We start from the raw sequence: 13,937 nt of genomic DNA, 5'->3' as shown, positions 1-13,937 counted from the left end.
ACCCTAGCAGACGCGAGGCCGCATTGGAGGGAGGGATGCTTAACGGATTGGATCGAGGGAGAGGTCGCTCACCCCTGAGGCGGGGAAGGTCGCCCTGGAAGGCCGCGTCGAAGAAGGCCATCTGCGGCGAGCCCTCGGTCGGGAGGCGCGGGTACCCGCCGTACGGACGGTCGCGTCGAAGGGCTCTCTCGAAGCCGAGCGCGACTCTAAAGTCTGCGCACTCCATTGCCGCCGGCGACGGGCCCTGCCGCCTTGCCGCCGCCTCGAACCGCCGTCGCTTCGCCGCCGCCGCCTCGGAGAGTCGAGAGTTGTGGGGGGTTTGGGAAGGAGAAAAATCGGCGCTGAATACTGAAAAGTCGCTCCAAAGACACAAAATGCAGAGGACCACTCGTGCGGACAGCCTTTATACGTCCTGTGCAAAACGTTTACACAATTTTCAAATCAAAAGGAATAGGAAATGTGAAAATTAGAAACAAAATGTTTTATATTTATAGAAAAACAAAGGGAGTACCAAGAGCATCTACGGCTGGGCGCCCTAATCCCCCTTTACGTCCGGACGGACGGCCCGGTCAGGAACCGATCAAAAAACAGACCCAGACAGGCGCCTCAAACCGGTCAAACGCCCGGACTAACCGGCGTGTTCGCCACATCGTATCTCCATGGACCAAACCCTAGTCATTCCACTCCATTCCACCCCACCAACCAAACGCTCGGGCTATCCGGCGCCCCTCATATCTAGCCCAAATATTGGGCAGCCCGGGCGCATCCTCCATGTCAACCCGGCGCATCACCGACCCCACGTCGTCCCCACAAAAAATCCCAATCGTCCCCTCTCCGAACCCTAGCTCACTCCACCATCCTCTCTCGCTCCGTCCCCTCTTCTTCCCTCTCCGATTCCGATAGAATCCAGCGCGATGTCGAGCTCCGGCAGCCACTCGTGCTCCGACCTCGACGTCGACAAGGAGCTGGACACGGATAGTGAGGTCTTTTTTTTGTAGTGCCATCTGATATTCTGATTGATACCGGGCTTGTGAGTTTAGAGAGGCAATGCTTCTAACTTGGTCAGTGAAAAGGAACTGTTATACACAAGATTACAATCTGACAGTGTCATAGTGTGATGCATCATCGTACAAACGAAATTCTGATTTCTGAGAGCTCCAGCACAACATCATGAACCGTAAGATCATACATAAATTTGGTGATAGCTAGGTTGACAGATAGCTCCAATTTTGGTGATAAAACTGAACCAAGTTACATACATTTTTGGTGAATATGAAACAGAACCAAGCTGTAAACGGCGCGATTCAAAAACCAATCTCACAGCTACAGTGTACGCTTCCTAAATATTGTGTACAAAACGGGAAATTCAGTGAACTCCCATAGGGATGCAAGCGGTGGCTGGCTTAGTACAATCGCCCACGTACGTTGTTGCAGCAGCTCAGCGGGTGTTGCGGCCGCGCCCCTTGCGTGCCTGTTTTTCTCTAGCTGGACGGCTTGAAGCATTTTCTGTTTTTCTGGCCAAGTCATCCTTTTTCATCGCCTCAACTGCCTCCCTGCAACCAGGAAGAAGAAACCGTTTTCAGCCCTTCAATCTAGGCATCAAATGTAAATTACCCTCACAAACACAAGCATCTCAATTCAAGAAACAACGGAGGAGTTGGAGTTTCCTTCTTTTTATTAGAAGAAAAGGCTGAAACATAATTTAGGTGCTTACTGGAATACTTTCTCCATCTCGGTGTTTGCAGGGTCCAGTTTCAGTCCGGCCTCGAACGCATCACGTGCTTCTTTGTACTCCTGTAAACATGGACAGCTAGGCAGAATTATATGGGCGGAGGTGGTGATGCGCACACACACAGGTGCAGGTCAGGAAAACTAGCTAGGATTCTCACCTTGAGCGACATGAGAGCAGCTCCTTTCCTGTAGTAACCTTTTAACCATTCCGGCCGCAGTTTTATGCAGGTATTAGCATCACGCAGTGCCTTATCTGCTTCAGCCATTTGCAGGTAGCAAAGGCTCCTGTTTGCGTACAGCGTCGCATCACTAGCGTCCAGCTCAATTGCCTGCATATCAGCAATAACATACAGGGTTAACAAGACAATACTGATTCCAAGTACATCATCAATGACAAAAAGGTTAACAAGACAATACTGATTCCAAGTACATGAGCAATGACAAAAAGGTTTATTTAGTGATGCTTCAAGTTGGTATCAGTATGAACCTGAGAACCGAAATTTCTCAAACCTCTGGACCTATGACTGCTGGAGCTAATGCCTTAATGGACGTCAAAGGTTTACAGACAACACCAATATATGCAACACATCTCAAATTCGTCCGGAGTGGCAGTACAGATAGATACTTGGCTTATAGTTGGACAGATTATCAACTGAAATAATTCAAATGGTGGAAGTCCTGTCAACAATATCAAACTCCCTCTGTACAACATAAGCAGAATCTTTCCTTGTATGTTTATTACAGGAAAGGTGAAAAAAGTTTTGCGCGCATGCATATTTTTAAGTAGCATAAATCCAAACAAACAAATACTACTGTTTTTTTACTTCCCACCTTATTTTTGTTAGCAACGGCAGTTATAGGAAATAACACAAAAGAGATATATAGATTAAACAACCATATACATCAGGTCAACAAGTAATGCGACAAGATTGAGTATTCCTCTCGCGCACAATTTATTTCGCATCATTACTAACCTCGCTGTAGAATGCTGATGCGCCACGGTAATTCTTCCTCTTAACAGCTATGTCACCACATAGTTTCAGCTCAGCCTTTGTACTTTTATCATCTTGCTCATCCTAAATAATGGACATTATTATTTAAGCCATGCAAAATAAAGATGCAAGGCGTACAAGGTTCATGAGATTAAAAAGGTGAAAGGTGTTTGGTGATCATCAATCAACTTTATAAAGCAGTGAAATGCCTTAGAAACAACCACAGTAAAAGGACCTTAGAAACAACCTAGATAGTATACACAGGAACTGAACTGGGAGATGAACTAAACTCACCATCCTTGCCTATGGAGCCTGCTATATATGCCTTGGATCGCCTCCTTGTGTCTTCTGCCTTGTCCGAGACGATGATAAAAAGAGAACAACAACCTGACCGTTGAAGCAGACTGCTGCTGCAGTGCTGCTGGGTTTCTGGGCTTTCGGCCTGTTATTACTGACGAGTCAGATAGCTGGGCTTCAAAATTAATCATCTACGTACCCATTGCAGCCTAATCGCTATCAGGCGAAGCAAATTCGTTGAGGTGGAGACAGACTAGACTAGCACACACCTGCCGAGAGTGGGGGATGCTGGCGCTGGCGCTGGCGCGGCGATCTTCCCCTCCGATGCAGCGTACTGTGGCGGCGAAGGAGGAGAAGGGCGGTCGCCGCAGTAGCGGGGAACTGTGGCGGCGATTTAGGTCTCGGGTCGGGTTGTGCGTGCGGCTTCCTGAATCAGCAGCCATGTGGGGGATTGCAGGCCTTGGTTGGGCAGCTGGGCCCTCGCGTGCAAATCAATAGCCCACCTAGGTCCGAACTTGGCCCAGGGCGCGACTATTTCTCTCTCCCAAATCTCTCTAATCTAATTAAAGACTACTATTTCTCAAACAAAAAAAATCTAATTAAAGACTACTTAGTCTCAACAAATAATAACTAAAGAGTACTTTTACAAAGGTCGCTCTCATCTGATATTCTGATTGATGCCGGCTCGTGAGTTTAGAGAGGCAATGCTTCTAACTTGATGGGTGAAAACGAACTGTTGTACACATGCAGCCATATGGGGATGATGATGCTGAATTGCATTGCGTAGCTTCTGTTATCATAATCGGCATCTTCTGCACTGCCGTTTCATCGAATATCTAACACAACTCTGCGATAGCCATACAGCACCATGAATCTGTCAAGCAAAAAGTGACAGAATCAGGCAACCAAGGGAAATTGGCTCATGTAGATGTAAGGTATAAATTTATCTTGGATATAACAGGATGGTACCACATGATAATTGACTAATTTGCAACAGAGACAATACAAATTTTTTGTTGTTGCTTCCTTTAAAGCAAAGGGCTTCAAACTTCCAAATAGAGGATTACATACGCTTATGAACTGTTTTTCTTTCACACAACATGCAGGGCAATTTTGTGTGATTTTAGTTGCTCGGCTGGTCAGCAATGGAGGACCTCATCGTGCCATCTCATAGGTACAATCTGGCCGCACCGCCGAGGAAGAGCTATTGCAATATTTCTATTTCACTTTATATTAGTGGTAACATATTGTACCTTGGCATTCTTATATTCAGCGTAAAAAGATATTCATAGCTTTTTCTAAAATATGTGAACATACCTTCTTAGTAGGCCCGAATGCTCAATTAACTATTGGATTGACTTATCTGAATATTTCAGTTAAGGGACATGTTAGATTTTTTAATATAACCTAAAGAGGCAATTAGTTTATTTTGTTTAAGTATGTGTCTCCTAACTTGAATGAATGCTAACTTTTTATGTTACGGGTATAATTGAGTTGCAGGTGCACACTTTCTATTGTTGCAAGGATCCTATGTGTTCATCCTAACGTAATTGAACCTGCTTATCGAGCAGTGCATAGTTCCTAGTGGTATAAGCTAGGCATAGTTGGGACATCCAGGAAAAACCGTATATCTCAAAGATCAAAATGCTATTTAGAGTGTACATTCTTGTACTACAAGCTTGTTGTTTGTAGTTACTATTCTTCCGGTGCATGGCCATAAGGATACTGGGGGGATGTATGTGCCATGGCACAAAGACCAAAGGGTGGGAATCAGTAAATTTTGGCACAAAGAAGGTGATATTGCTCCCATTGTTTTTTCATTTTGGATTGTTGTGGCCAATATTGAGCACCCGAGATAAATGTTTCAAATGTAAATTTGGCATTTGGTTATTTCGCAAAATGGGGATGCTGTAAGAGGCAAAATGTTCAGAATGTTATATCGTATTTTTTTGGTTGATTTTATTTGCCTGATTGCATCCTAACTAGAATCTATCAAAGATATTTTTTCTATGATTAAAGACTACTTAAAGGATAATTAAAGACTACTTTATCTCATAAAAAATAATAATTATAGAGTACTTTTACAAAGGTCACTCTCATCTGATATTCTGATTGATGCCGGCTCGTGAGTTTAGAGAGGCAATGCTTCTAACTTGATCGGTGAAAACGAACCGTTGTACACAAGATCACAAACTATTAGTGCCATAGTGTGGTGCATCGTGCAGACGAAATTCAAGAATCACACATGGGAGAAATAGCATGGTGTTCAACAGTGACCTATAATTGCATGTTTTTCTTCTATATTTTTTTAATACCCAACAGTTATATTTGTTCTGCTTCCATGTTTGCAGAGGTTGGGCTGGTGCTGCTCCCAGTCTGCACTTTTATTGTAAATACAGTAGTTTAGCAAGATGAGTCATGCTATTCATGTTTCTTGCTTTGAAACTACCAATAACACATTCATGGCCAAAATGTTTCCTCCAACTTTATAATGATTCAATCATTCAGTACTCATCATCCTTTCATCATAACACAACAGATAATACAGTTCAGACGGCCAAAATAAAATGAGAACCGCTAATAACCAAAGTACTAACAAACACTTCCAAAAAGTTCAAAGCAACCACTGTTGATAGTGATAAAACAGTTGACTGTTAAATCAACCACTTGTTGTGTCAAGGTGTGTGCACTTTGGGTAAAGCATTTTTGCTTTATGGTCAGCCCGTATCGTCTTGTTGGAGTGGATTATGGCAAACGACTCAATCCCCGCGGTGATTCTCTTCTTCAGTGAAATCTTCTGCCTTTTAGTCCAGGCGAACCTGGTGGGCTTCTTGTCCTGGCAGTTGCCGCACTCCAACTCCAACCTACTATAGAGGAACACATCCTCTAGATTGACCGCCGCCACCATGACACATCTGACATAATCAACAGCATAATCTTCAGATTCAAAGCCAAAGATGACTAGTGTGACCAAACTGTGGTGATGGAAATCAGCTGCGGCCAAGCCCCACTCTACACCCTTGTTCTCACTATACAATTGTTTTTTTCTCTTCTCCTCATCCATTTCCATTGAACACAAATCATCCCAGACCTGCATGTCAGCAATAGGACAAACATAGAAATAAACTGTCTTCAGACATATATACCTAGTGAGAAAACCTTGAAAAAACTAATATTAAGCACATGTGGCTAAAAGAGAACTTTAGGAAAACACATACTGTCATGTACAACTCCTTCAGTAAGGGTGCAGCTTCAAGAATAAACATTGTCCAGGTGAGATCATACCCTTCAGGAAGTTTAACAAGGTTCACAAACCTTAGTTGGCGGAACACAGATGCCAGATCTTGCGTTGGACATTCTGGCTGCACCCAAATCTGCAAAGAATATACACATGATAAGATGAGCAGAGCAGAGAAGAAGTGAAGCCACAGCTAGGAAAGCAACAATCTTGACTTACCTTTTCGGACCTAAACCCCAACTTCAGAACTCGTGGAGAGGCACTGCCAAGAAACCTACTTAACTTGACCATCTTGTTGAAACTAAGGGCAACATTTGTGAGGCTTACAGACTCGAGCAATGGAACATGACCAAGAACCAGTGGATCTTGGAAATCTATCCAACCGTCAAAGACTATGCTTGTGAGCTGAGGGAGCCAGTTCAGCTTAACTTGCTCGAGACCACAATATACGATACAGAGCTCACTGAGATTAGCGTGTTCAACTTGCAGGGTGCTAGAATCACCCGAGTCACAATTGTACAAGTGCATACGCTTCAGCCGCTTGCAAGTGGTGAGGATGCTGGATATGTCTGATTCACCAAATCTCAAATTTCCTATGTTGAGACTAGTGAGACCACCAAACGCAACTTGAGAAGCATGAAAGAACAACATGAATCGTCTCGCCCAGATGACCAGTTCTTCATCATCATCCTTCCTTGTCCTAACACAAAATTTGGCATTCTTGACTAGGTGCGTCGCCATGGCATGACCAACGGCGTGCCCGATGGCGGATATGGGGATATCATCTATCAAGTGGAACGTCATGGACAGAAGGCCGATGGTGTGTTCACCCGGACTTCTGCGCGCCAGCACGCTCTTTGTTGCCTGAACCACGGCTGCATTGATCCGAACCAATTCATCGTCAGAGATGTTGGCACTGCTGCGTGACACATCCTTGGGCAGGAAGTCCAGAGCACTTATTATAAGCCGAGAGAGCTTGGCGCAGAGCTGACTCCACCGTCTTGAGAGGACGCTGGTTCTTGCAGCGTCGCGCACATTGAGCCGGTCAAGAATGTTGACCAGAATGTCATCCGGCAACGCGCTGAGCCTGTCATCTTTATTGCCTTTCTGCACTTGGCATGGACATCGATAAGAGTTGATTTCAGACTAGTGGAAAAAAAAGAACAATTTCTACACAGTTGCAAAGATGCAATTTTTAGAGTCATAAAAGTAATGCAATTTTGATGTGAAGTGCAGATTTACAACTTGGATAAGATCTAGGAACAGGGCCCCCTCTGAAAACAAAGGATCCGGCAAGGAAAAGAAAAGAGGAGAATGAACTCACCCCCATGGCTCCCGCGTCGATCCGCCGAGGGCCGAGAAGAATTGGTCACCGTGAACTTGGAAGCTGCTGATTGCTGAAGGCTCACGAAGAATTGGTCTCTTCCGAAGATTGGCGGGTACCGCGGTGTCCGCCCGGCTCTGCGCCAAGGCCAAGGGTGTGTCGCGCGGCAGATGGAAACTCGAAGACTGAATTCGAAAGAGGGCCTGATTCTGATTGTAATTTTGCTTCAACTGACTTTTTTTTTTTTTAGTTGCTTAGAATTTTCTTTTTGCTAGAACATAGTGCTGCAAAATCGACGACAAGGTGAGCCGGAGGCGGCAACGCCGTGCTTCGATGGGTGCGCGAGCTGCTCGAACCGGATTTGGCCGCAAGCTCCATTAGACTTTCAGTGGAGTTGCATCCGACAGATGGGTGGCGCTGGGAACGACGGTGAGATTGGAAGGGCGTGTGACGACGGCGACGGCGAGCTGCGACGAGGGGCGGCGAGCTGCGTCGACGGACGTGGAAGATGCCAGGGCGGTGACCGTGCTGTGCACAGCGCGAGCTGGAGGTTGTGCGTGTGCGTATCGCTAGTCGTTTTGGATAGGAAGAAGAAATCAATGGGTGTTCGTTGCCAGATTGGACGTTCGCGGCGCGACCAGTCGAAATTTCGGCCGGCGCACTGGCGCCTATCGCTCGCCTTTTGTTTTACAGTGTTGGTTATATATTAATTATAGTTAATTATTTTAGTGTTCCACTAAAAGTAACTACTACTACTGATCCATATTAGTTGTCTTAGATTTATCGTCTGTATCTAGACAAATAATATGAATGGGATGGAGTAGTTTTTTTAGGGCGAAAATTACACAGTAGCCAAGAAGCGTATGCCTAGCTGTTGAGAAAACTAAACTGTTTTTTTAGACTTTTTTTGAAGGTAACGGTTTTTTTAGACATTTCTTTAGGGTAACTAGGAATTTTATTCAAAGTTCACGACATCCGGAATACAAGGAATCTCTGGCAAAACCCCTAGCCATACATGGCGGTCCACCGCGAGAGACGCAGCTCCCTTAGCTAGCGAGTGAGCCTCAAAATTATTGTCTCTACTCTCGAAACGGAACTCATCAGAAGAAAAATTATTGCTACTAGTTTGAATCTCTCTAAAGATAGGAGCATAAGAGGGAGAGCCTGCATATTTGATGTTTGAAATCACTTCTGCACAATCCGAGGCAATGGCAAGATCTTGCAAATTCAAATCCGGGGCTAGGGCTAGTGCCTCGCTGCACGCTTGTGCCTCCAGACTAGCCGGGTCAGTGAGGCCGTCAAAAACCATCGCTGAAGCACCCAAGAATTTCCCAAATTTGTCACGGCATACTACTCCCGCTGCACCCTTGTCTCCTAACGTTGACATTCCCCCATCACAGTTAAATTTTGCAGCCTCGCCCGGAGGCAGTAGCCACACTTTTGCACTCGGCCGGACCGCTCGTGCTTCATTTGCCCTGGGTCTGTGCGAGTTAGCTATGTCTAGCTCCTCCAAAAATCTCTTTATGAAGCTCATGGTGGAAAGCGGGCTCTGATATTCATTCTCATGGATAGCCTTCCTCTTGGCCCACCATATCGCCCACATGGTCACTAAAATTCGAGCTAGGTCTTGTTGATTTGTTGTCTCAAAAAACCAGAACAGCCAAAGCCTTGCATCTTCGTTTTGGTTTGAGATCACATGCTCGAGCAACTCATCGTCCTCCAAAGCCCAAACACATCTTGCCATGCGGCAACTTAGTAGCGAATGGCGCCAAGTGTCCTCCTCTGCTCCACAGATAGAGCCAGATGGAGAATCTGCCATATGCCTTTCATGTCTAACCAAGCCTGTTGGGATTGATGTATGCGCCAAACGCCACACAAAAACGCGAATTTTTGAAGGAACCTTCACCTTCCACAGCTGGGTCCATGAGTTTTGGTCAGCAATAATATTAGAATGGCCTGGTCGATGTTCAAGCCAATCTTCTCTTTGTGTTTTGATAGCACAAATCAATATGTATGCTGACCTTACCGAAAAGATACCTCGCTTATCGTAATGCCAAGCCCAGAAGTCCTCCTGTTGCCTGGTGATGAGTGGTATATTGAGAATGACCTCAACATCAGCAGGGATGAAATGATTAGTTAGGGCTTGCTTGTTCCATGACCGGGTGACAGGATTAATAAGGTCCGATACCATCATCGGAGGGTTCATTGAACGGGCACAAATGGGCCTCAACTTATAGTCCCTCGGCAGCCAGTTATCGTGCCAAACATTAGTGCTTGCGCCGGTGCCGATTCTCTTGGTAAGCCCCAAGGACAGAATGTCCGGCCCCTCCAAAAGAGAACGCTAAACCTGGGAAGGGGCATTTCCCAATGTGGCATTCAACAAATCTGTATTTGGGTAGTACCAAGCTTTAAGAACTCGAGCACTCAGGGATTCCGGTTGATGCATTAACCTCCAAGCTTGACGGGCAAGTAGAGCCAAGTTGAACAACTCGATATCTCGAAAACCCAGGCCACCCATAAACTTCGGTTTTGACATCGTTCTCCACGACACCCATGCTATCCTCCTTTTGCCGTTTTTACTCCCCCACCAGAATTTCCGGATCAAACTGTTGATGTGCTCGCATAAACCCCGAGGTAGTTTAAAACATGCTATCGAATATGTTGGGATGGCTTGGGCTACAGATTTGATAAGGACCTCTTTCCCTCCAGCTGACAGACACTTCTCCATCCAATCTTGAACCTGTTTCCAGATTCTGTCTTTTTAGTATTTGAAAGATCCTTCTTTTGCTCTGCCTACATCTAAAGGCAATCCCAAATATTTCTCATTAAGCGACTCATTGTGTACGTCGAGGATATTCTTGATCGCAACCTTTGCCAAGTCTGCTACCCCCTTGCTGAATAAACTCGAAGATTTGTCCATATTTATCCTCTGACCGGATGCATCACAATAAGCTCTAAGGAGCCCATTAACACGTGTAGCAGACGCCTTGTTAGCCTCAAAAAACCGAAGTCACACACCTCATAATAGTCTTCGTGAATCTGGGGCTGAAACCCAATTTGATCATAACCGCTTTCAGATATGGCCACTCCAAGCGATCATATGCTTTCATCATATCAAACTTAAGCGCACAAAACCTATTACCCTTCACCCTCCTATTTTTTTAGACAGTTAATCAATCCAGACGTGTGTCCAACTAACGACTGGGCTGGGCTGATTAGTTTCTGGTAAGTTCCTGGCCCATGTTAATGCGCCCGCGAGCGTTCGAAGAAGACACGGCAGCCGTGCGGTGCTCAAAGGCACGGTAGAGGAGCCGTGCCATCCGAAGAAGGGGGCGTCGTGGTTGGGAGGATCACCATTTTATATGTGTGGCCTCCTACATGCCACTTATAGGGAGTGCCCCGAGTCGGCCAGCTCATTAGGGCATATACAATGGTTCAATCTTAGTAGAATAATGATAAGGTGAAGGAGAAAAAAATCATAAGAAAAGGCTTGTCTTCTCTTATTTAAGAGAAGACAAGAGATGATCTCTTAGCATAATATGTCTCACCACATTTTTAGGAATAACTAGTTATTAAAGATAAGGCTAAGAGATGACCCATTGTAGACATTTTTATTTGTCATCTCTAAATTACACACAAGACTTAAGATAAGACTATCTTATCAACCATTGTACATGCCCTTATGTGCGCCCAACCCCAAATTAGTAGAAGCAAGTGTTTCTTAGAGCATCTCCATCCGTTGGCACCCCCAAGAACACCACCGAACCAAAAAAGTTGGTGTCTTGGGAGTCATCCGGCGAAATAAAGAGGGCATCTTCCCAGTCACACCCCACCCCAAGCAAAAGTTTGTGAGAAGAATGATTAAGTGGGCCAAGAAAAATGACATCTGGTGAGACATGATTCACCGAAACCTTCGCCGGCGCCCCCAAGAGACGCCCAACGCGCCGGGTTTCGTCTGGGTTTGCCGACACTATTTTGACGTCCTGGGGGGCGTTGGGGGCGTGGCTCGGCTGTTTTTTTTGGCAAAAAGCATCGTCCAAGCCTAAAACCGAGCCTGAAAAAGTGTCCTGGAAGGCGTCCTGGGGGAGAGTGGAGATGCTCTTAAGACTTACTACTTTACTCGTCAGCTTCCGCTTCTCGGTGTTCCAGCAATAAGAAGTGCGGCATATATATGTTGTCCTAATCTCATGCACTTGCTTTAATTTTTATCTTCTACAACTTTTCTCTGCTCCTCTCTGTTACCTTGACTTGTTGCATTAGCTTCTCATTTAATTATTTCTGCTATATGAAAGAAGTACTATTTTAATAGATATCTTTGACAGAACTGACAATAAGTCATTCAACTCAAGACATAAAATAGACAAGCCTTCCAGTATGGGGACTGGTATTTCCTAACTGCAAGTATATAGAACCATTGACATAACTGCTGGTCTATTTAGTCACAGAAATCAGCACATATGTAAACAACAGGTCTAGATTTAGGAACACTGCAAACACATGAAGCATAGAGCGATAATATCTAATAATCCGTAAATCATATTTGCTATGGTATTATTTTTAAGAGATGCATGTGATCTGATTGAGAAAAACACCTTGTGTGGCCATTCTGCTTCTGTGGCCACCCCGACTCCTCACTAATGCAAACACCAATTAAACCATAATTGCAATTCAAGATTTCGAAACTCAGATCATGGCACCCTTGCCTCGGTTATTGTTGAATCATCGGAGCATAGTAGAAAGAAACAATAAATAAAACAAGCAATGAAGCAAAGAACAAAATCACCAACATTCCATTCACAAAGGTGAAAGGACCAACAATCATAGGCCCTACAAAGATCCAGACAAGGAACAAAAGGCATATATCTAGGCTCCACTAAAAACAAGCAGAAGGAAGGAAACAACAAACATCCAATGCACAAAGACAAAAATACTTTTGGCCTTTAACAGAAAGGACATGATCGACAAGCAGAACAGAGTGAGGCCAAAAATGCATACTGCCATACAATCCTACACCTAGGTATGGAAAGAAGAGGAGGGGAAAGGAGGAGAAGAGGGGTTGACCCGCAGATCCGTGAACGAAGATGGACGAGGCTGCTAATAGATGATGTGCACGCACAGATCAAAGGAGTCACCAACCAAGGGATTGACCAGAAGGTCATGAATCCAGTAATTATGGACCAATCTGCATGAAAAAAAAGATGAAAAAAATAAAGATTAGCAGTAGCCAATAACAAAAATGGAACAAAATAGACACATACCTACGGATCACGAGTGCAGCAGAGGTGGAGCAACCATGGTGTGGTGTGCTTGCCGCCCGAGCTACGGCGCAGCCACAGCGCCCAGTGGCAGTTGCAGCCTGTGCTCTCCTTGTCGAACATCAATGAGGGAAAGCAGAGCAACAGACCATCTCGTGTGAGGACCGAGGAGGAGGGGCACCTCTGGCACGAGCAAGGGACCGCGCTGCTCGGATCGAGCATTGGCGCGTCTCTGCAGCTCGAGCCCAGCGACGGGAAGTGTGAGAGGAGATGGGGCGGCGACGACATGAGAGAGGCAGCAGGGAAACGAGTGCGGGAGAAGAGAGGGCTAGGAGATCGAGCGCGAGATTGAGTGGACAGTGGGAATCCACCGCCGCCACGGACCCCATCGCCGGAGAAGTTGATCCGCCGCCCTCCTCCATGGCCGCTGCCGCCATAGCCATGATTGGTGGGAGCCGCCTAGGCATGCGGGGCCGCGCGAGGGCGTGTTGTGGGAGGAAGAACGCGGGCGTGGGAGCCGCCGCCGCCGTCGCCGGATGAGGAGCGAGCGAGGGAGGGAGGCGGCTGGAGGAGCGAGCGAGAAAGGAGAGGAGGCGGCTAGGTTTTCGTCGCAGGGAGCCACCGCCATTTTATAGCCGGCAGCGAAATGACCCAAATGCCCTAGGTGAGGCACCAAATCTACACGCGGTGGCACGAGTGGAGGAGCTATATTCATTGCTACAGGAGCGCTGCCTCGATCCGACGGTCCAGCTCCTCCCACGGCTCAATCCGACGCCCAAAAATGCATCAAGCGAAATGATCGGACGACTAGGAAACCCAAATCACTTAGAGCGCCCGGGGCGTGCTTCGTTTCTTGTTTTAGGATGCATACACACACATGCATAGTACACAGAGACCCATCACATACATGGCATGCTCAGCATTGATTTTTTTTTTTGTCTTGCGGATCGAGCAGAATTAAAACTAAAAAATATATTTTAGGAAAAATGAATTAAGGGCATTTATATTACCTAAAATAATAAATAAAGTGAAAAACGGGGCAACAATGTGTTAGGCGTTTGAAATTAATTTTTTGCGTCAATAAAAGCGTTCTTCACCAT

At 45.7% G+C, this 13,937-nt stretch overlaps 3 protein-coding genes across 5 annotated transcripts in view; all 3 read right to left on the bottom strand.

Moving 5' to 3' along the window:
- The window catches only part of LOC119294633 (ankyrin-1-like), a 5,737-nt gene extending 5,416 nt beyond the window's left edge, over positions 1–321 (bottom strand). Inside the window, exon 1 of one of the 3 annotated variants that reach the window (XM_037572852.1) lies at positions 73–321. In XM_037572852.1, the coding sequence (XP_037428749.1) occupies positions 73–226 (154 nt within the window). In that variant the 5' untranslated portion in view covers positions 227–321. The remainder of the gene's footprint in view (positions 1–72) is intronic. The other 2 variants (XM_037572851.1, XM_037572853.1) reach the window with 2 other exon arrangements.
- An 807-nt stretch (positions 322–1,128) lies between these two features.
- Positions 1,129–3,406, bottom strand: LOC119293218 (protein STIP1 homolog). Its single transcript, XM_037571762.1, has 6 exons — positions 3,290–3,406; positions 3,018–3,165; positions 2,706–2,807; positions 1,890–2,060; positions 1,715–1,794; positions 1,129–1,553 (listed from the first exon to the last, which is right to left on the bottom strand). Exons 2-6 carry the CDS (start codon positions 3,018–3,020, stop codon positions 1,439–1,441), a joined length of 471 nt encoding a protein of 156 aa, XP_037427659.1. The 5' UTR covers positions 3,021–3,165; positions 3,290–3,406; the 3' UTR covers positions 1,129–1,438.
- Positions 3,407–5,545: 2,139 nt separating this feature from the next.
- On the bottom strand, positions 5,546–7,780 carry LOC119293216 (putative F-box/FBD/LRR-repeat protein At3g49030). The gene is made up of 4 exons (XM_037571761.1): positions 7,583–7,780; positions 6,478–7,365; positions 6,239–6,394; positions 5,546–6,111 (listed from the first exon to the last, which is right to left on the bottom strand). The coding sequence occupies exons 1-4, from the start codon at positions 7,586–7,588 to the stop codon at positions 5,680–5,682; spliced, it is 1,482 nt and encodes a 493-aa protein (XP_037427658.1). The 5' UTR covers positions 7,589–7,780; the 3' UTR covers positions 5,546–5,679.
- Positions 7,781–13,937: the final 6,157 nt, after the last annotated feature.

The sequence above is a fragment of the Triticum dicoccoides genome, chromosome 4B, assembly GCF_002162155.2.
Source record: "Triticum dicoccoides isolate Atlit2015 ecotype Zavitan chromosome 4B, WEW_v2.0, whole genome shotgun sequence".
Lineage (NCBI taxonomy): Eukaryota > Viridiplantae > Streptophyta > Magnoliopsida > Poales > Poaceae > Triticum > Triticum dicoccoides.
The sequence above is the reverse complement of the archived record's forward strand: the minus strand, read 5'-3'. Positions and strand labels throughout refer to the sequence as shown.